General features: G+C 35.5%; 2 protein-coding genes across 5 annotated transcripts; one reads left to right on the forward strand and one right to left on the reverse strand.

Moving 5' to 3' along the window:
• Nucleotides 1-4,345: 4,345 nt before the first annotated feature.
• On the reverse strand, nt 4,346-15,522 carry LOC118052720 (5'-3' exoribonuclease 3). Of its 4 annotated transcripts, none has more exons than XM_035063739.2 (24): nt 14,861-15,507; nt 14,573-14,675; nt 14,421-14,497; nt 13,411-13,602; nt 13,138-13,257; nt 12,974-13,036; nt 12,529-12,678; nt 12,262-12,426; nt 11,948-12,025; nt 11,733-11,819; nt 11,063-11,365; nt 10,776-10,871; nt 10,543-10,638; nt 10,367-10,437; nt 9,942-10,070; nt 9,774-9,850; nt 9,639-9,679; nt 9,452-9,526; nt 9,182-9,339; nt 8,035-8,139; nt 7,846-7,921; nt 7,298-7,377; nt 6,389-7,128; nt 4,346-4,597 (listed from the first exon to the last, which is right to left on the reverse strand). In XM_035063739.2, the coding sequence occupies exons 1-23, from the start codon at nt 15,062-15,064 to the stop codon at nt 6,411-6,413; spliced, it is 3,264 nt and encodes a 1,087-aa protein (XP_034919630.1). In that variant the 5' UTR covers nt 15,065-15,507; the 3' UTR covers nt 4,346-4,597; nt 6,389-6,410. The 4 variants fall into 4 exon arrangements, 3 of the variants coding, with proteins under 3 accessions (XP_034919630.1, XP_034919632.1, XP_034919634.1); XM_035063741.2 differs by having other exon boundaries at nt 11,087-11,365; nt 14,861-15,506; XM_035063743.2 differs by lacking the exon at nt 12,262-12,426 and having other exon boundaries at nt 14,861-15,506.
• Nucleotides 15,523-17,342: 1,820 nt separating this feature from the next.
• LOC118052721 (ATP sulfurylase 2) lies at nt 17,343-21,280 on the forward strand. Its single transcript, XM_035063746.2, has 5 exons — nt 17,343-18,167; nt 18,958-19,363; nt 19,541-19,801; nt 20,304-20,390; nt 20,885-21,280. Exons 1-5 carry the CDS (start codon nt 17,620-17,622, stop codon nt 21,014-21,016), a joined length of 1,434 nt encoding a protein of 477 aa, XP_034919637.1. The 5' UTR covers nt 17,343-17,619; the 3' UTR covers nt 21,017-21,280.
• The last annotated feature ends 950 nt before the right edge of the window (nt 21,281-22,230 follow it).

The following is a 22,230-nucleotide window of genomic DNA, read 5'->3' on the forward strand; positions in this document are numbered from 1 at the left end:
ATTTTTATGTTTTTTAAAGTAAAATTAACACACCAAAAAAAAAATAAGTGACCACTCTATTCTTCTTCATCTCTTCAATTCCATATTTCTTATCCAACCCCGACAAAATTTTATCTAAGATGGTTTGGTTATAATTGCCTCGTGTTTCGAAGCATGTTGGCTAACCAGTTGTAGTATATTTTAGTTTTCAGGAGGAGGATTCCTTGAATAATTAGCTGTCTTTTATTCAAACAATCACTCCCCTCTCTAATTTTAAATATTCCTTTCCTTGCATTCGTTTCTCAAGCCGACTTGCCTTTTGTGGCCTGAAGTCATGCACATAACCTTGAACAAATTAATATGAACACACTTGCTGGTCTGTCTCTACACATCACATATTACTCCATCATATTTAATTAACTCTATTCTACTTTTAAAAAAGAGTGTCTCAGAAAGAAAGAAAATATTCCACTTAAAGAAGCTTTGATGAGTCTTTTTGACCAACCATATTTGATTGCTAATATAATATTTATACCTGTGATTTTTTATATGGTTTTTGTAACCTTGACCTTAATGTGGTTTGGACAATAGCATATGATCTCCTCCGAAGGAGCTTGATCTTTTGGAAGGTAGAAGAAGAAAAAACCTAACACCTAAAAATGGGATTATTCATTTGGATTCTAATGGATAAAAGGCGTTGCTGTTGAGATTTGATGTTGGTGACAAAATTTTTTTGGAATTTGTATGACCTTTGAGCCTCAATATAATTTCTCATGGCTGGATCTTTTGGTTAGCAAGCCAGATCTCCTCAAAAGCTAGATATAGATAATGTAAATACAAATGTCAATCACCGAATTGTATGACTGAAAAATATAGGTGACCACGTGGCGCTTGAGTGTAAGAATTTATGATATATGACAAAAAATCGGTATAAATGATTATGTTAAATTGACCTGGATCTAATTAAATAGAGATATTAAATAGAAATTAACTTGATTAAACTCAAGTGACCCAATATAACTCATGACTTGATAGTTAATTGATTAAAATTCAATTTGATTTTTTGAAAAAAATTAAATTGACGAGTTTTAACGTTTTTTAAGCAAAATTAAAGTGATGTTGTTTTGATTTAATTGTGATGGTGTTCTAAAATTCAACATGATCAAGAATTTGGGTTTTTAAAGTATTTGAATAGAGAGTGATCACACATTCACGTTAATATTCCTTTCTTTAGAGTTCATGAAATTGATGATTAATGATAAAAAGACCTAACAATTGCAAAATAGTTCTTTTTTATGGGAATTAGGAATTCTCTGATTATAAAATCAATGATTTTTAATAAGGAATTATAATAAATAAAAGAATGAACTTTAAATTCTAAAAATAATAGTACTTGTTCTTAGTTGTGTATGATAAATGCTAGGTAAAATAAAAGTATGAATGCTTAGAGAATAAGAAAAATATTAATCATTTACATAGTGATTCAAAGGGTATATATAGTCTCAAAACTTTGTCATGATACTTGAATGGAGAGTTTAAAACATCATCTCCTCTTGATAATATTGATGAGAGATAAACATTCATTACACAATATTAATTAGAGATACATATCTCGTACACAATATTAATAAGAAAAATATATTTCTTACACAATATTAATGAGAAAAAGATATCTCTTACACAATATTAATATTGAAAAAAATATAGTAGGCTCTTATAAGACTTTTATACATCTAAGAATATAAAAAGATTATCATTCTTGATTTTAAGCATTTTATGTTAAAAAGACATAAGAATAAACAAACAAATTCTCGTGATTCAATATAAAGCTTAAAAAGATTATCAAGAACATTGAGTCTGATATCTTGTCAGACCTACATGTATTTAAACTCGATACATAACTGAATTCAAAGATATTGGATATGATATTTTTATAAACTCACATATACTTAGATTCGGTGTATGACTAATCTCAAAGGCGCTGGACCTAGAAGCAAGAAAGACCCATAAACTTGATATTTTGTCAAGTCTAGATATATTAGGTTAGTACCCTATTTTCGAGCCTTTTAATTATAGGGTTTTAAGCAATATATATATATATATATATATATATATATATATATATATATATATATATATAGAGGTTAATGCATCAAATTAATTCGAGTCATCTCATCTACCTTGTGACTGGAATGTAAAATGGCATTTTATATATTTTTTCTCTATCCAAAGGATTGCTATTATTAGTTTGGAACATGTTTTTCGTTATAAGATGGTGAGAGCACATTGCCTTCTTTAGGCCAACTAATTAAGTTGATTGTCTTTAACCTCTGTCAATTCCATCTCCCTCTTGGTGATTTACTTGACAAAACCCCAATTTTGTTGACAAAGGACAAGCATAATTGACAAGTGATATCAAGATTAGGGTTTCGAAATTCTGACATGAAAAGACAGGCTATAATTATTTAGTATCTACTAATCATTTGCTACACAATTATGTATGCGCATAATATGCCATTGACTACTATGCTTGAGATGCATTTGATCTCATCTCTAATGACTTATTAATGGATCGCTATTATGGAAAATGTATTATTCAAAAGAAAATTGAAAAGCGAGTGATAATGTCGGCTGGCTCTAAATTAATCTTGATCATAGGGAGTTAAGGACCTGGAAACAATAGGAAACATGATGGGTGCGAATTTTGTCCCACTATGTCCATCGCATTCACCATAATCACATAATTATGACAAATAACATTGTTAGTCTCGCCATCATTACTGTCTCAATATAGCATCATCTAGACACACACACACACACAATAGATGAGTAAGTGCAATTTATGTACTAACCACTTGCCATTAACATACATGCATGTGTAATTGATTGTTTGGTATTTATACTGCTGAGTATTTTTCAAAAATATTTTTTTGTATGAAAATATTTTAAAAAATATATATATTATTTTTTACATCAGAAAATTAAAATTATAAAAAAAAACACTAAAAAAATAATCAATTTAATGTTATTTTAAGACAAACATATTTTTTAAAAACACCTAAAAGTAACAGGTAACACTCTCATGACCTCTTTCCTTATATTTGAATAGAAAATTATACAGGCAGCAAACTCATTTATCACTTTCATCAAACTTTCAAAGATTAATACTCTGTATTATATAAAGTGATGAGATTAAAAGAACAAAGAAAAACTATATATAAGAGGAGACACTGCGAGTGTATATTGATGCAGTAATACGAGTAAAGATTTGAAGGGGAGTTTCAGTTTTCTTCACAATGATATTTGCGCAGTCTCTCGGCGTGACATTCGTGTTAGCTAGTTCCTTGGAATGTGTTTCTTGGAACCAAAAAAAGAAGCAGAAAAATAAATCAAGAACTGTAGCAGTGGAGGCGTGCCCCACCTCCCCTTTCCTTATTACACGTCGGCTAGTAGGATTTTGCTAAATAAACAATTCTTGTGAGAGCATAGACTTGGACTAGCTACCTAATCATCCATACGTGTAGCTTATAAAAAAAATCAGACTCCTACCTGCAGACCGTGTGAAGGGAAACTGATTGAAACTTGACATTCCAAAAATTGGGGCTCCTCAAGTCAGCAATCTATCCCTTTATAATTATTCAATATCCTGTTTTTTATGTCTTCAAGATAAGAGTGTGACTCTTCTATTAAAAAATAGTTAGATCAAGGGTATCTAATTAAAGCAAGTTCAACTAATTACTTTAAGGATCAAACTAATTAATTCACACCTCCAACCCCACCAAGCTAGCTGGTGCTAGCCTGCCTGTATACGTGCGGTTTATCAGATGGTTAATCGTATATTTGATTGGTGTATCATCGATATTTTCTTAATATGATTTCTCCAATTTTATTTTTTAATTTAATTGATCTCTTAACTCAAATAATATTTTTTTTAATATTTGACTATGCTAATAAAACATTAGACAATTTGTTAAGCTTATTTTTAAGAGTTCTTAATTTGTGTGTATTTCTATAGTTATCAAATTGATTTATGAAAGTAGTAAAATATATTAAATAATTCACGTTTGAAGCCCGTGTCAAAAAAAATCTAACACTTAAAAATATATAACTAATAGAAAGTCTTATTCTGTAATTAGAATATTTAAAATTTATCTTCATTTTTTAATCACTGCATATCATCAAATCTGATTTCTTCATTTTTTTGTCATACTACATTTCTTCTTGTTAAATAATTTTTTTTTTGTGCTTCCAAATAGTATCTCCCTATAAAATTTATATTTTTTTAAAAAATATGCAGTAATTAAAATTTTAAAAGTTTCAATTATAAACTTTATGTTTTTTTATTTGAATTAATCTTGAAGCTTAATTATTAGAAAATAATATTTCCATAAATTTTTATTATGTCATAGTAAGATATTTCATAATAATTATACTAAAAGGTTAAGGGATAATATAGCCTATCAAGGGCTATGATTAGCTCAACACAAGGAACCAAAGAGGGGCCAAACTTGGAAGCGTGACATTTTCTCCTCTCAAAAAGATTCTCCAAAATACTCACCTCCCCGAAAACAGAAGATTAATATGGCAGCTCGTGCACCAGCATTCCTGACACCATCCCCTGCACAAAGATGTTAAAGTGGGAATACCAATTCTAAACTTCGTAAGGAAATTTATTTCGTCAAATTCTCTAACTGCTAAGGTCTTCGTTTATGGAATTTAAACAGGACTACTTCAAGATCATTTGGATAATTCTGGAAAAACAGAATATCCATCATCTCGACCAAAGAACTGAAACCCTAGCCATATCTGCACAATCTTTCTTAGCCACGCTACAATCTTATAGCAGAATAGCTAATCACCTCATAAGAAATAATTAGGCGAAAACACACAGTAGATTTGTTATGGAAAACTGAAGGCCATTAACTTTTTGACACTTGAAAACAATAGCTTCGACGACTTCAAACTATTGATCGGGTGAGAGGAGGGAAAAAGAAATGAAACTTCATGAACGTTTCCTTAAAATCAAATGGCTCCTTGGAATAATCTACGGCTTTTGTCGAGGATGTGATGTACATACACTCTTCACTGTTTATTACAAATTTTTTCCCTCTGCCATCTATATAATTAAGTATTACTCTAAAATGCATGAATTTTTCACTATACAAAGCTCTATTATTTATTTTCTCATAAATTATTATTGATAGGTTATGCAAAATTTTACTTTTTTTCAATTCGATTCTCAAACTTTTTTACAATGATTTAATCCTAATAGAAAACCACCTGATTTTGATTTCTTATATAAAAAAATAAAATTGCATAAAGAGGGACCAAAATGAAAAGACACCAAACATGAAAGGCATGCCATTAATTTCACAAAAGATACACTTTGATCCTTAAACTTTAAAAATCACACAAATTATATAATTTTAATGCCTCAATATTTTTCCATTTTAATTTTGATATAAAAATTCATTTTATTATTTTTTAGTTCCTGATTGAAAAAGAAAAAAAAAAAGATCATTGGATTCTAACAACAGAGAAATAAAATATCATTAAAACCAATTTATACCACCAAAATTGAATATATTTATGTCAAATGATTCCATTTGATTAAAAGAGTTCATACTATGTGTTTTTGTACCTTTAAAGTTCGTAAAAAACCAAATCTGGGCACTATGACAAATCTGGGCAATTGAATATATTTATAGTGTTTTATAAATGTTTTAAGTAAAAAAATGAGTTAAAAATAGGCTTTTACATTAAAAAAAAAAAAACTTATACCCCAATTTTCTAATTTAGGTGAAATCTAGACAAATCAGGTAACACATGCTCCTATTTTCTTTTTCTTTTTCTTTTTTCCAAAAGCTTTTGGGTTTGCTCCAGTTGCAAACAAAAAAATAATTTAGAGCCTAAAATATTTTGAGTTTGTCTAGCTGTGCCTAGCCTTTGCTATTATTCTATTATATATATATATATATTAATGTTTTTTTTATTATTATTTTTTCTCTAATTTTTTAATTTATATTTATATTAATACTCTTTTCTCTCTTCCATTTTGTTTTGGAAATCTCTTTTATAAATAACGATTATTTTTTTAGTTATATATATATATATATATATATATATATATATAAAATTTGAAGTTTTATTTTATTCATCTATATTTTTTTTTTTTATCTTTTGTATGAATAATTTTTATTTGAAAATCAAATAATATTTTTAATATGTACAGCTTTACATAATTTTTTTATTCATAGCCTTTGCATAATTTTTTTTTAATTTAAACTTCAATTTTTAAGACCATAAAAATGCGTTGAAGCATTCTAGAAATAGTAACACCCAAAAACTCAAGGCTTCTAGTGGAATTGGTAAACCATGAAAAGCCGGAGGGGGGGGGGGATCATGGTACCTTTCTGTTATAAGAAACAGCTTCATTGACGACCATATCCAGCTGGTGGATGGGGCCTCCGGTTAGCACTGCCAGGAGGTGGCTGGGGTCTCCGGTTTGCTACACCATGTTGTGGTGGCATTTTATTTCCTCTATGATCCAGTGCTGAAAATTGGTTGCCGCTGGGATTGCTATGGTTGGCTGGCGGGGGGAACCTACCACCCCATTGCTGGTGACTACCATCTCCAGGTGATTGGTAACTCTGATAGGAGGCGTCAAAACCACCTTGATAAGCAAATGTTGAGTTCCCCGTTGACGCACGTGCCACTGGCCCATGGGGATGCCTTGGTCTACCATTCTGATGAAATTCAGGTGGGTGGTACACTTGCCTTGGATGTGGCCCACTCATTTGGTTCTCTCTTTCATTCTGAGGACGGGGCCTTCTATACGAGGGGTTGGCACCTGCCGAACCAAATCCATGGTCATAGTGAGTTGGCATATGAGGACTTGCAGAGCGGGGATAACCTGCATGAGAATAATCTATTTCTGGTTGTAAAGTTCCATAGTGTCCATGATTGTGCAGCCCATTTGAATAGAAAGAGTGTGGTGGGCCGCAGGGAGCTGCAAAATAAGGTGGTGGTGGGGTATGCATATGATTGCCATAGCCATTGCGATCTATCTTCTGTTGTAGACTATTGGAAACTAGTCGATGTGATGCCTCCCCAAGATGATGGGCAGAGATGGTTCCAGGGGGATTTCGTCTGAAAGGAAGAACCAATCAAACAGTTATAGCCGGAAAAGTGGAACATATACTGTAATTGAAGCATATAAATGCACGTGTGATCGGCTAAGGAAAGAATGGAGCATCTTATCATGCAATCAACCAAACAAGAATTATTTCACTTGCAGGATAGATAAAGTAAAGCACACCTGTCATTCTCCCAAGGCCTCCTCCCAGAATCCTCATGCCATAAAATTGGTTCAGGTTTCAGATCACCTTGATCTACCGTCTACAAAATAAACAGAAATTGATATTGACTCTCAAGCTAAGACAACTTTGCCAAACATATCCATGCTCCATGTTAGAGGTTACATAACCAAAAGAAACATAAAAATCCTACATCAACTAATTATTATAGATGACTGGAATAATTCCAGCAAACTTTCATTCAATAAGCATAAATATTCAACTTTAACTGCAACAATTTAAATAAAAAAGCAATTGCAGATTATATATGCTCAGAGTAAATAACTACCCACATGCACCAGATTTTGCACATCTGAAAGAATTGATCTAACTGATGTCATGTGATAAAATGCAAATGAATTGCATATGAGAAACCAGTACAGAGAAACAAACAAGGTTTGTCAGCTAAGAAGTCACGCTTGCTGTTAATAAAAAACATATCATGCTAGAGGAGATTTCAAGTAACAACTTTGATTGCGGGTGCATTTAGGCATCACTACCAAATACATACCTTTTTGGGGAATATAACACCAGCAGGTGGACAAGTGATGTGTGTGTGTGGATCAGGAAGTCCGTATATAACACATCTGAATAGAAAAAAAGAAAAAACAATAGAGAAAGGAACAGGAACAAACCATAGACAAATTATGACTTAAAATAATCTGATAGTCATATCACACTCAAACATTTATAAGCTTACATGACTTCATTGGCCAAAATGTCTTCCATGCTTGCAACTGGAGACCTGACTATAGGAGGGTGAGTATCTCCAGCACAAGGAGATAAATAGCCATTCATCCCATCACTGCAGCCATAAATAAAATCAGAAAATCATCCAAACAGATTTTAAATTTGTGATTACTGTAGAAAATATAGTTCATTTAAACCCAAAATCTGAGAACATAGCAAGCTGGTGAGCTTGTAGTGATCAAAAGTTAAAAACATGACTCGAGATAAGAAACCTCAAGAGTGTCACATCCAAAAGTTGACAGTAATAGGCGCATGAATGCATGGCACGCTAAATCCACAAATCATATAACATATTGGTAGAACAACTCCCACCAATGGATCGCTAGGGAAGCAAGCACAATCATAACATGATTTTGGAGCATAGAGTAGCTTTCAGTCTTAAAGGAAAACTAGTGTCCTATGTTGTAGCCTAAAGATATAAGGTAACATTTTCAAAGCTAGAAAACAGCCTGCAACAAAATAAATTCCACTTTCTGGGATGGTAGGAACCTGGTTGAACATAAGAAGAATCCAACACTTCAGATAACACCATTATGGAAAATAGACTTGATTAAAATAAAGAAAACTGAATCTGTGGTTTATAAAGGATTTATTTCACAAGCACAAACCCCATACCAGAAGATTCTCTTTGAGACAAGAATGAACATCCATATACAAACTACAAACAATATTCGAAAATGAAATGAATCCAACATATAAATAGAAAATCCAGGTCAGCAAGAAAAGAGCAGCCACATGAACTTTGCTTCCCAGATGACAGTTGATTTCAATATTAAAATACTATTACTGGTTTGCTTTCCCTTTATTGTCTGCCAACTAGTGCAACTTTTTAGCATTCTGTCAAAATTTTGACTCATAAAGGACAGTTGTATTCAAGCTTGAAGGCATGACACTAAGAATGGATGGTTAAGCAACCCAGATGATCACTTGTCATTTCCTATTCCAACATAACAAAGTTCACATCCAGAAGCAACAAAAAGCAATTCATGTAAAAATCAGAACCAATCAAATTCAGACCCCCATGAAAGTTACCCACTTTCAAAACTCAAAGTTAATACTTATGTAAATTATTCTGTTTTAAGTGATTCAATACAGACCTCAACTCAGGATTGATACGCTCCTTGACTTCAGCTCGTTCTTTGTCTGTTAATTGTTTGCAATGATTATCGAGTAAATACATGCTCTCAGAGAGAGAATGAGATGATGACACAAAAAGCATGTCAAACATCATACTGTTTCTCCTTGCTTCTTCCTCCTACAAAACATTGCAACATTCAGGTCAGGTGATGTAGGATCTTCTTGTAAGAAAATTCAAGAAATGAAAGAAACAAATAATGAAGCAGACCAACTTGATTCAAGATGCATACCGTTAATGTGTGCTCAATTTTTTGGACCTCTGCAAGAAGGCGAGATTCATCAATGAAGGGAAGTTTTGCAATACCCTATTTGGAAAACACAACAGAATCAATGAGAACCACTTCGATAGAAAATTACTCCAACCACACAATCATGCCTGAAAGGCCAGATGAATTAAGATCGCAAAGATAAACTAACCTGCCATGCATATTGTTTTCCATTCATGTCCACTTCAAAATCTGATAGATGCAACAGAGGTTAGAACACATCTGATCATGCATGTATATAAAGATAGACATGGGTCAAGCTCTCTTTTCTAGTAAAGATGTGTACCAGTAGGATAAAAATCAATAATAGGTGAATTTGGATCCGTCATCAATTTCCTATAGTGTACAGGGAGAGCATGGGAACTGCAAAAAATATTTGTTAGCTCCTTCTCAAGGAGTTTTTGCAAATAGAAATGGCTTCCCTGAGGGGATATGAAGTAAATAGATAGGATACCTTGCTGCAGGGAAAACCCCCAAAAGCTGGTTGAATGGTTTGAATGGAGAACCAAGTTCAAAACTAATGTCCAGTTGACCAAGATCTTTGAGATCTGAAGCAAAGGGCGCATAGTGATAAGGATAAAACCTGAAACAAAGAATTTATCCAGTTCTGAGTTGAAGATCTGAAGGCATTGACACATCAAGTGCAAAGACAACATGTAAACTGCAGTTTATCTTGAGAAGTCGGTCTGAACCATCAAATCATCTTGCAACACTAAGCCATGTAAGAATATTTCCTACAATTATAATGGTCAACACCTAGACTGCAGTGTCCAAATTGCCATTTATTTTGGCAGGCATGAAGTTTAAGAAGGGAAAGAGCAGAAGTTGCAGCAGAAACAAGAACTCAGAACTGCTACAAATGAAAATTCAAAAACTCACCACTGCCAAGAACAAACGCCTTCATAATAATAATGCATGACCCAACACAGCCCTTCTGTATATCTCAAAACCTACTCAGTTGAATGTCAAAGATACAAAATCAGCTTACATGTCTCAGAAACATCTAAGACGGAGGAAATTCAAAATCAGTAGATTACAGTGGTACATGTACTTACAACATCTCTCCGTATATCTTCCATTTCCTCCAGAGTTTTTGCAGAAAACTTCTGTTCATAATATCTTTCCTTCCAACCTGGTTCTCCCAATTTGACCTGGTAAAAGAACAATTGAGAGAAACATCAGTAAAAACTAATGGCCCAAAAAAGGAAAAACAATAAAGGGAGTTTGGCAGGATACTAAAATTCATAGAACATGAATGATAATCAACACTTCTATAGGACACTCAAACCTTGTCTTCTCCATGATTCTTTGAGTTAAAAACATCAGATTTCTCACGAAGTAACTCCTTAAGCTTAGTTTTCAATTCTTCTTTGTTTTCATGTACCTGAAAAAAATTAAGTGCCCATCATATAAATGTAACAAACTGCAGATTTCAGTTCCATAAGATAATAAAATGAGTAAACAAATGGACTCTTAATCCCTCGCCAGCAAGGGCTCATACCAAATAAAAGGCTAGCCCATAGAAAATGAGTCCTAAAAAGAATGGCTGAAGGAGTCAGAATTACATTAAAGTACCTCCCCTGAAGGAGGAAAACATACTTCTATTTCCAGACTATTCTCTGGCTCCACAATGGCAGCACCAATATTGGCTGTTGAAGACAAACGTGCAACTTTATGCCTCCGAACAGAGGATCCTTTACCATCAGATGTCTGAGAATGTGTTCCATCATCCTGATATGGTGAAGGTGTAGGAGCTGAAGCAAGACGAGAGCCATGAAATCGGGCAACTGCAACCAAAGATTCAGGTTGATTTTGAGGCTCTGCATCATCACCTCTCCTTGCCTGTGCCTTTTCACGCTTAATTCTTTCAGCCTGACGCTGCAATGTAAGGACAAAATAAATTAGTTCACGGTGTTGAAAAGAGGCGCTTCTTTCTGTCTGTGCCTCTTCTTGTCTATCCAAAACTTTATGGTGGAAGGTTCCATAGACTGTTGCTTATAAATGAAAATATTTTTGCTTCTACAACTAATAGATATCTTATTGTCTCATATCCATCTTTTCAATACCCTGCCAGAGATATCACATTATCATCCCATTTACAAGGAAAAAAAATACAATTAGTAACCAGGAAAAAATCAATAAAATTCAGAATTGATCAAAGGTGCACAAAACAACTATGCCTAAACTTCATATAATTCCAGTAAAAGGGAAGCATGCATCCAAACTTTTGGAGAAAAAATTTAACCTGGTGCAATCGTGCTCTTTTCTGGAATATCTTATCTTCATATGAACCCACAGCTTGAATAAAATGCTCCACTCTATTTAAATTAGGCTGAGAAAACAGAAAGTTATAAAGAACAATTTATGAGAAATCTTACAAACAGTCGTAAGTTCAGTGATAGAACCCATTGCCAGCAGCCAACTATTTATGCAGAACATATAGCACGAACATTGAAGTACCTTGCAGCCATCAGTCAAATACCCATCAAGCACCCTAAATTCCTTCTTATAAACAGCCATCAGCAAGTTGATTGCACCCTGAAAGAAAGGAGTTTTTTTATAAAAAAAAGAAGAAGAAGGTGTTTTCTGTGTTATGCTGTAGTTAATCTATTTCAGCAGGGAAAGGATCCTAAGCAGCAACTCAAAGAATTCACAATCTGTATTGCCAAAAGATTCATATGGTTTTTCACATGCGCCAGGTTCAATCAACAAAGTAAATATATCCATCTTAAAACACAGAAACAATGTACTTTCAAGTAAAACCATTCACGAACCTCATGAATCTCCAGGGTGGGCATGTGTGGCAGGAAATCATTGCCAACAAAGAAACAAATGAATATAAAATCATCTACAATGCGTTCAAGATCAATCACAAATGGAGGATTAGGAATTCTGAATTCATACTCCAAATACTCTCTAAGAATCCAGATATTGAGAAACTGCATCAAGAAAAGAGTTATGAAGCAAAAAGGGCTAGTTGATGCATTGTAATGGAAGATGTTTACACCCAAAACTTTCAAAGACCTTTAAAATGCACCTACCTGGTATGGTTTTTTGGGCACAGCAACGTCATTGCCTTTCTCATCAAATTCTCCTGCCTTTCTCTTCGCCTTTCCTTCACAATCAGCTGCTAAATGACCCATCTGACCACATAGGAAGCATTTGTCTTGTTGTCCAGGAGTGAAAACAATCTGAATCAAACCATTAAAAAAGGCTGTTAAAGAAAATTACAATCCAACATTTAGCAGATGATTCATCAACATTTGTCAAAATAATTGGAAGTTTAGCAGTGGGTTACAGGTATTTAAATAGACTCTTTCAATCCACTTATTCTGATGATTGATTGACAAGCCTTTGGTCAAAATAAGTGCCATCTATTTACTCTCTGCTAAATAACTAATACTAGTAGCTAAGAAACAGCATAAGAAGTTTGAAATTGAATTCATTTTTAGAGAAATGCAAATATCTCTAAACATCAAGACAGACCTCTCGAAGAATTGAAAAATGAGCTTCATGGGTAGCCAGAGCCAACATGATTAAATCTGCATCCTATCAGAAACACCAATAAACAGAGGAAAGAATGTTAGACTAGAAGGAAACAACAGTTAGGTTATAAAAGATCAGGAGTCTCAGTTGAGGAAGAAATATACCAAACCATACAGGCAATGGTGTGTATTTGGATTATAACCGGGAAGGTTTCTTTGAAGACGGATATAGGACATGATTTTGTGTTCCCCTTCCCCAGGAACATTTGCATCAGAAAGGATAACCTTCACAAAATAGAAATGTGAACTGAAATTCAAGCATTATTCATTTGCTACTGTTACACACACCAGAAGGTGAGTATAGCATTATATTTGCAAAAGAAAACAAAGCACTGCATGAGAAAAAAAATTAACAAGGGACCACATTATGGGTTATACCTTAATTTTCTTCCATCCAGGATCATAATTTAGTCTAAGATGAATATAGTACTGCAATGCAATTGACAAAACAGCCATAAATTCAGTTCCAGGAGTGATAACATTGGAATCAAAAGTTTGAGATGACTCCTTAGGGGGAAGCTTCCTGCCCTCCTTCTCGAACTCCTCTCTTAGCCTTTCTTCTTCAGCAGCCTACAATACAAATAGGAATTACTGATAGTTACTGAAATGGTGTATGTCCTGCTATGTGTTAAGTTTTCCTCTTTTAGAAGAACATAGCAAAATAAGAATGAAGATGTATGGAAAAAAAAACATAAGGAATACTGAAAACCTAGATAATCCCAACAGATCCAAAAATGCACGATAAAAACAGTCACGGGCATCCTAAAAAGTTAAGTAAATGTTCACTAGCAAAAACTTGAAGATTCCAAAACTAATGAAAATTTCATAAATTGTTAAACAGGATGTTTGCATAACCAAGGATTTATCTATTGCACGGCCAAAAAGTTCACCAGGGATAATTGCAGTTTCCAAGAAATGACTAAGTAAAAGGGACTACAGAGCAGGGATCAGGATCATCGGCTCTAGTACTCTCATTTCAAATAAACAATTTGATAGCTCCAAAAACCATCAGTTTTCCACGGGAGGAAGAAAGATTATTTTCATCCAACAAACTCTAAGTGCTCCTCAGAAAATCTTTATCTAATAAGCATTCCTTCAAGAGTTGTTTTTATATCTTTTTTTCCTTCTTCAATAAGTAATTGGTTAAGCTAACCTATGTGCTTTATCCGAAAAACTGTTGTTACTTCAATTCACTTTTAGATACTAAGCATCCATTGTCAGCCATTGCATCAATACATGAACATACCAAATAATTTTACTTAATATAAAACAAAACTAAGACAGTAATTTTAACAAACAAACTTGGTTTACTGATTAACCAATAACCCATGACACTCTCCAACTGCATACACGAAAAAGAGCCCTCCATTGTTAACATAAACACATACCGCATCAGCTGCATCTTTAGCTGCCCTAAAACGCCTAGACCGCTGCTGATTCATTTTCGCACGAGGTGCAACTCCATCTACAAGTCATTCCCACAAAATCAGTACACTTACAAAATACAGTAAAAGAAAACGACCCAATTTGAATCACTCACCAATTGCCATGTACAGCAATTTCCGAGGCCTCACCATCACAAAAAGCCTATCAATATAATCAAACATACACTGAAACACCTCATCGAAAGAAGTAGGCGAAGGCTGCAAGAGAAATAAAATTTAAACAAGCAAAAAAAAAATCAAATTATCAAAAAAAAAATCCCGTTTGATTCAACTCTATTAAGACCAAATTAGCATTCTAAAACACAGAATTAACTTCCAAAGACAGAAAATAAATTCAAATACGCAAGCAAAAAGGCAAGGGCGGGAGAGAATCGGAATCTTACTCTGTCTTCGGGATGAAAGCAAGGATGAATAATCCCGTTCATATCGAGATATAAATTATCATACTCGATATTGTTAGGGTTAGGTCTACTTGTATCCACAGGAATCTTAACGCCTTCGATGACAACCGGTTCTTCTTCGATCACATCCACAACCACTAACGGATACTTCTCCGCTAACCACCGATAAAAGGCCGGCACTCCCATCGCAAATCACTCAAATCAGCGACTCACCTATCCAACTCGCCTGAAGAAACCGATTGAATAGATAGCATAAAGTCATAAACAGCAAGGAAGTGAACCCTGACCCTTGCCACGGAGAATATGAGAAAAGCAAATTTCTCATGTTACGTCCGTGGATAATGGAACTTTTTAGGATTTGTTACGCGGCAGCGAGTTAGGGTACGGGGAATTGTTTTACAGAGATGCCCCTGGGTAATTTGACGTGATGAGTAAGAGAGGAAGATATCTGGGGATAAGTGTAAGGGTGATTGTGTCTTTTTAGAAGGTAACAGGGTCAGCAAGCGGATCGGGAACGGGGGATGGAAATGGATTGTTCTCTCGCGCAAAAACAGATTTTTGACACGAAAGATATTTGTTCTTACTGTTGGGAAAAGCGGGGGAAGGATTTGATATGGGTGGATTTTTGTTGCTGGTGTGTTGAGGGTGCTTTCTCGTAATTTAGTTATGAGCTGGCAAGCTAAACTTCTATATGAAACGAGGGAGTCTTGTAACGTTCCCTCGAAAATATAATAATTTTCTTTTATTAAATAATTGAATTATTTATTTTCCTTATAATTTCTTTAATGTTTATTCTTTTCTTCTTTTTTAAGGCTTGCGGCCAATAAAGGTTACATGCGGACGAAACTATAATGTACACCAGGGCATTGCCAATGACTATGTTATCTTTAATTTTTTTTTTATATATATTACTAATATAGATATTCAGACTAATTTATATTTATCTTATTAATTTTATGAATTTTAAAATTAATAACCATATAAATCTTCAATACTATTTAAAATACTCAAACTTATAATTATTAAAAAACAAATTTAAAATCAAATTAATTAAGTTATTATATTTTGAAATCATCAAACTTTGTTTAAGTCTCTAGGCTAACAACATGTAAGCCTTGCTTTTAATGTGATCTTTTACTATTGAAAAAAGAGCTCCTTCTGTGTGTGTGGTATATTTTCCCTTAATCGAAAGCTCTGCAGTTCTTAGCAGTGAGATAGAGTTTTCAAAATATGATCGACGAGGATGTCGTCATCTGGTAGGTGGGCCAATTGACCGATCGAGGTAGGCATCCATGTCACCAAAATAGGCCAACCTTTCAAACTGTTGTCAAATCCAAGGCTGGCCTCCTTGCTTCTCTCACGGTACAGTCATCTTTTCGTTGAGCCCTTTTCTCCTCGGTCCACAGAGACAAAGTGCATGACGATATGGGCTAGTTCACAGCTATTTTTAAAGAGAGAAAATATCACCAAGCTCTTGATCATGCGCTCGTGTTAAACGCTGTATGCGATCAAACTATAGTAGTTGTGATGAATTTTTCATTCGAGTCAATTATAAAGTAGAAAGCAATCTGCATAACCATTAAGGACAGGGATAGACCTTGTGAATTTGAGATTTTCTGTTTATCTCGAAGATCCTTTATAGGAGTAACCTTTTCTTCAGTCCCCTTGACAAAAACAAGCGTGAAAAAACTACTCTTGTGGCAGGTGGACAAGAAGAGCAAGCCTTTGCCCGACAACTCTACCTTCTCTTCGTCTCAATTCGATGGATCTTCTCAATTTTTCTTCAGTTTTGTTCTACTGGGATCTACCATGTGAAGGTATTTAAATTGGACCATTCCTAGCTGATTTCTAGCCGCTACCGTCATTGACCAAGATTAATAGATTGGATAAGGTGGAGATGATTGAGAAGAGAAATGACGAATGACACGAGGACGATTATCTCCTGTTCTTCCGAGGGTTCTTCTTCATACTTGGTGCCAAAACAAAGAATAATTCCAACCCCTCTTGTCTAATCTCTCCTCTCTCATCCACCCCTTTCCCAATCCCTCGGGAAAACAGAGTACAAGTAAAAGAGTCCGACACTCACACAAGTAAACAAAAGTCGGGGAGAGGCGGAATGATTTCCTGATACTACCAAACGCATGGCGGCAAACATGAATGATTTTGGTTTTCAAGATATTGGCAATACCTATCCAGCCGTGGGTTTCACTACACCGGATTTTTTAAAAAAATATTACTTTTTTTATATCAAAAACATTTTAAAAATCAATTCAAAAAACAGATTAAACCTTCAATAAACACTCTTTTCATTGAAGTGCCTTAATTTTTTTATAAATATAGTTTTTTTCTCGGCGGGCCCTGGACTAGTTGGTGGGCCTGGCCAGGGGGCGGGATTTCTTGACCATCACAGTGGTTTAGACCTGGGCACGCCACGACAAGTTGTGGCCATTACTGCCTAGTTGCTTTCATTCATCTCTCATGATTTCTAGCCCATCACTGCCCTCCCGGCTCTGTTCCCCAACCACAATGGAGACTAGTAGCAGAAGCCAGGCTCCCTCCATCCACGAAAGGCAAGAGAAGCAAACTTGTGGATCTCTTTAGCAGTTGAATCATATTCCTGTTAAAAATGCTGCCCAAATTCAGAGCCCCCCCCAAGGCCTCTCCACCTTACTCCCACAACAACCACCCCCCCAAATTCTGACAGTAACCTTATAAAACATTAAAAAAACACCGTCATTATCATGTCTTTAACAATTAAACTAACCATATCTCCTCGCATAATTAACCATAATTGTCACGAAAGAAACAGAACAAAATTCCCAGCAATCCGACCAAAACCAATCTACCATTCAAACGCATTAAACCCTATTCTATACAACAACAAAAGACCCGGAATGTTTCAAGCTTCTGTATCCGGTACAGTTATCAAGAGCTCCTTGATTGAGCCAGATGGTGGGGTCTTGGTGGATGTTATAGTGCCAGAGAGCGAGAGGGGGTCAAAAACCTTGGAAGCAGAATCAATGCCTAAAGCAAGGCTGGCTAAGATTGATGTGGAGTGGGTTCATGTGATAAGTGAAGGATGGGCGAGTCCCTTGAAAGGGTTTATGAGGGAGAATGAGTATTTGCAGAGTTTGCATTTTAATTCTTTGAGAATGGAAAATGGGACTGTTGTGAATATGTCGCTCCCTATTGTTTTGGCAATTGATGACGAGACCAAAAAGAGCATTGGGTCTTCAAAAGATGTTGGATTGGTTGGTCCTGAGGGTGATTTGCTTGCTATTCTTCGAAGGTTTAGTTAATCTCCTTCTCTTGTATATGTTTTCTTCTTATTTTATTTATTCATGGCCGTGTTTTGCCATGTTGGCTTTAAAGAATTATATCTCAATAGAATACACACATTTCTGTAATTTATACTAGGTTACACCATCTGTTATTTTATAGTTTTATGTGGAAATGGAATGCTGTTTGTTGTCTTGACAGGAATTTTTAATAACTTGTGCTGTGTTTTCGAGTAAAAAAACAATAGTGGTTGATCTTTCGGAAAGGATAAGAGCTAGTTTCTGAATGTGGGAATTGAAGCAAAGAAATGCATTACGAAGTTGCTTTCGTTCGGTTAAACTTTTGATGTTCCAGTAGGGCACGCTTCCATGTCTGGAATTCTGAATGAATTGATGATGTGAATACCCATTGTCGTGTGGCATTAGAGGAGGTCATTTAAACACATAGTGGATGTACTTGTTTACATGTTTGAAGCAAATGTTCATGTGAAACAGCTTCAGGACAGCCAACAGCTTTACCATGTGTGTCAAAACCCAATTACCGGTCTTGTCATGGTTGTGATCATCATGTTAGAAACCCTATGGGCTGAAATTTCAGCAGAGGCTGTGTTTTACACTGCTGGAAAGCGGACTCCTGCTGTTATACTTTGATTTTCCGTTGTTGGGTGGGTAGTCAAGCTGCATTGCCCTTTGAATTTAAAAAATCATTTCACTTATGCAAGCTGTTCCAGACCTGCCAAGTTACTTGACTTTCTTCTCTTAACCAAAAGGGAAATTTCTGAATTTAAAATTTTATTGCAGTGTTGAGATTTACAAGCATAACAAAGAAGAAAGAATAGCTAGAACATGGGGGACAACTGCACCTGGATTGCCGTACGTTGAGGAATTCATTGCTCCAGCAGGAAATTGGCTCCTAGGTGGAGATCTAGAAGTGCTAAAGCCCATCAAATACAATGATGGACTTGATCATTACAGGCTTTCTCCCAAACAACTCAGGAAGGAATTTGATAGGCGTCAAGCTGATGCAGTTTTTGCATTTCAGTTACGAAACCCTGTTCATAATGGGCATGCCTTATTGATGAATGATACACGCAGGCGGCTTTTGGAAATGGGTTATAAGAATCCGATTTTACTGCTTCATCCATTAGGAGGTTTCACAAAGGCTGATGACGTTCCTTTGGATGTTCGGATGGAACAACACAGTAAGGTTGTATTCATTAATTTCTTCTACATAGCCTGCGATGACATTGATCTGATCATCCATTCTGTGATGATACATATTCCGACACCCTAGGAAAACCGCTACCATTCTTTTCTTTAACCAATGATGTAAAATCATTCTATTTGCTGTGGAATTGGCATTCATGGATCTGCTTTTGAGCAGGTTCTAGAAGATGGAGTTCTTGACCCTGAAACTACAATAGTTGCTGTATTCCCGTCACCTATGCATTATGCTGGTCCTACTGAAGTGCAATGGCATGCCAAGGCACGGGTAAATGCAGGTGCTAACTTTTACATTGTAGGTCGTGATCCTGCTGGTATGGGTCACCCGACAGAGAAGAGAGATTTATATGACCCTGATCATGGAAAAAAGGTTCTAAGCATGGCTCCAGGGCTGGAGAAGTTGAATATTTTGCCATTTAGGGTAGGTTTCACAACCTCTCGCCTCTCTGCCAAAGCTCCTTTCCTATGCATTATTTGTCACTTTTGGCTAGTATCTGTAACAACATCATAAACTTCTATTTCCATCTTAGTGCATTAATAACTTCATCATTGCAGAAACATATTACAACCATTGCTAGCTCTGACTAGGCACAATAGGGTCAGACTGAACATTCTGAAGGTAGTATAGAAGACAATTGGTTGACAAACATGTGGGCCAGGTGGATGCTCATATAAGACAGGGTTAGATCTAGTAATGAGGTGCTGTTGTTTACTGTTTTCCACTTTGATATCTGTTTGTATCTAACGTCAATATGGTGGCACTTTACACTTGAGAGTTTGTAATGCATCTGCTGGGCTTAAGTTTTGTGGCTTAAGATGTGATGGATTACTGATGTTTAGAAATCAAGGCTCTAACATCCTTGTTTTTGGCATATCTACTCAGCGAAGCCATTGAGTAATCTTTCTGTTATTATACTGTGCAGGTGGCAGCATATGACACTGTGGCAAAGAAGATGGCATTTTTTGATCCATCTCGTTCCAAAGAGTTCCTCTTCATCTCTGGAACCAAGGTAGGAACAATATATCTGATTTCATAATTATTTTTGTTTCTACGGATCTAACAGAGTTGATGCTCAATAAAGCCCTGAATTCTTCCTTGTTGTCTATAATTCATCTCCATAAGTCAGTTATGATGAGTTGTTTGACTCAAAAGTCCTAGGTATCCAATCATTTCAAGCTCCAATTGTTGACAAAGAATATGACATCATCAAGCAAATCTTGTTTTAAGAGTAGAAAGGAAAGCATAATCACTGCTGATTGTGTGCATTCTTTGATCAAGGGTGATGTGGAATCATTAGGTGATTGTTTTTGCTATTGCACAGCTATTGCATGGTTTCGTAGGTTTTATATAGTTGGTTCAAGATGTGGCAGTTTGCTCTTAAGAACCTTCTCAAACTTCCTGTATTACTCTTGAAGATTTTTTTTATCTTCGTATTTTAGGCAGCTGAAGGTTTTGTATATAATTTTCTACCTGTAATTTGGTATCCGCATTGTTTTGTTGCAGATGAGGACTTATGCTAGAAATGGTGAGAACCCTCCTGATGGTTTCATGTGCCCTGGTGGTTGGGAAGTCCTTGTCAAATATTATGAGCAGCTGCAGGCCGAAGAGGCAATGCCAGCTGTTGCATCTGCTTAAACCTATGATTTATAACCAGAATCACTGCCGAACTAGCTCAAGAGAAGAAAGAGTTTTTCCTATAGGATTCGGTGTGGTGGTTTACTGATTTGAAGAGTTTTCTTTCGATACCTGGCAGTTAGCATGGAATTTCTCACTAGGTTGTGTTTGTTATGAAAGTAAAAATATTGAGTTCTTCTGCTATTCATTTTTAAGACAATGATCCACGCGCAAGAAAAACATTTATTGCTGTCAATTATAATATTAACCAAGGTGGTTTTCTTACTTTCCCCGTGAGCCTGGCGATAGTATCATTGTGTCAGCTTGAGCTGTATCTGGGTTAGCCACTAACGTATGTGCTTATGTGCATTCTGTTTGCTTAAAAGATTTGTGTGGATTGTATGCTGTGGAACACTACCAGCGTGCAAGTTCAAAAGACTGATAGTTTGATTGGATAATCATTCACAAGGAGCTGGATGAGAAGAAACTCTCATGTCCGGTTATGCAGTAAAGACTGAATTGAGAAACAGCCATCAACTATCACCCCAGAAGAACCAGATGGTTTTTTTTTTCTTTACTGTCATGAACGAGGTTGTTCGTAGCTCAATTGCTGATGTAGCCACCTGGTGTTCAACAGGTTCTTCTGACTTGAGGTTTTAAATTTTAGAGACACTGTCAAGACATTGCATATGGTGGGTGGGCCTTTCCATGTCTTCTACCAGTTTTCTTCCTATCATGATTCTTCTGTTCTTGCCATTTTATACTATCCTAGAGCAAGACATTTCCGATGTCTCATCGTTGGAGGCTCAGCAACTGCAAGGACTAGAATTTTTTCAGGTAGTTGCATGCTCTCTTCAAAATAACTATTACGAGGGGCCCAGTTTCACTGCATGCTGGGCTCTTCTGGTTTGGTAGGCACTGGACATAGGCCAAACAGGCGTGGTTAGCCCTCTGGTTCTGTCTGGATAGGATGCCAACGTACAAGGATTCAAATATTCAACCACTGATGGTCAATCAACAATCCTTTCAATTTGATGGTAGCGACCAAGAAAGAACATCTTATTTATGAGAAATTTACAACCAATGAGTGAATTGACTCGGATCATTCGCTAAACGGGGTTTAAGGTACCAAAGTGACTCAAATTTGATGGTAGCTAAACAAATTAGGTTCGGTGTAGTTTTCAACCACGTAAAAAAGTTTCAATTAAGTAAAAAATATTAATTTGATGTTTTTA

Source organism: Populus alba, chromosome 2 (genome assembly GCF_005239225.2).
Source record: "Populus alba chromosome 2, ASM523922v2, whole genome shotgun sequence".
Taxonomy (NCBI): Eukaryota; Viridiplantae; Streptophyta; class Magnoliopsida; order Malpighiales; family Salicaceae; genus Populus; species Populus alba.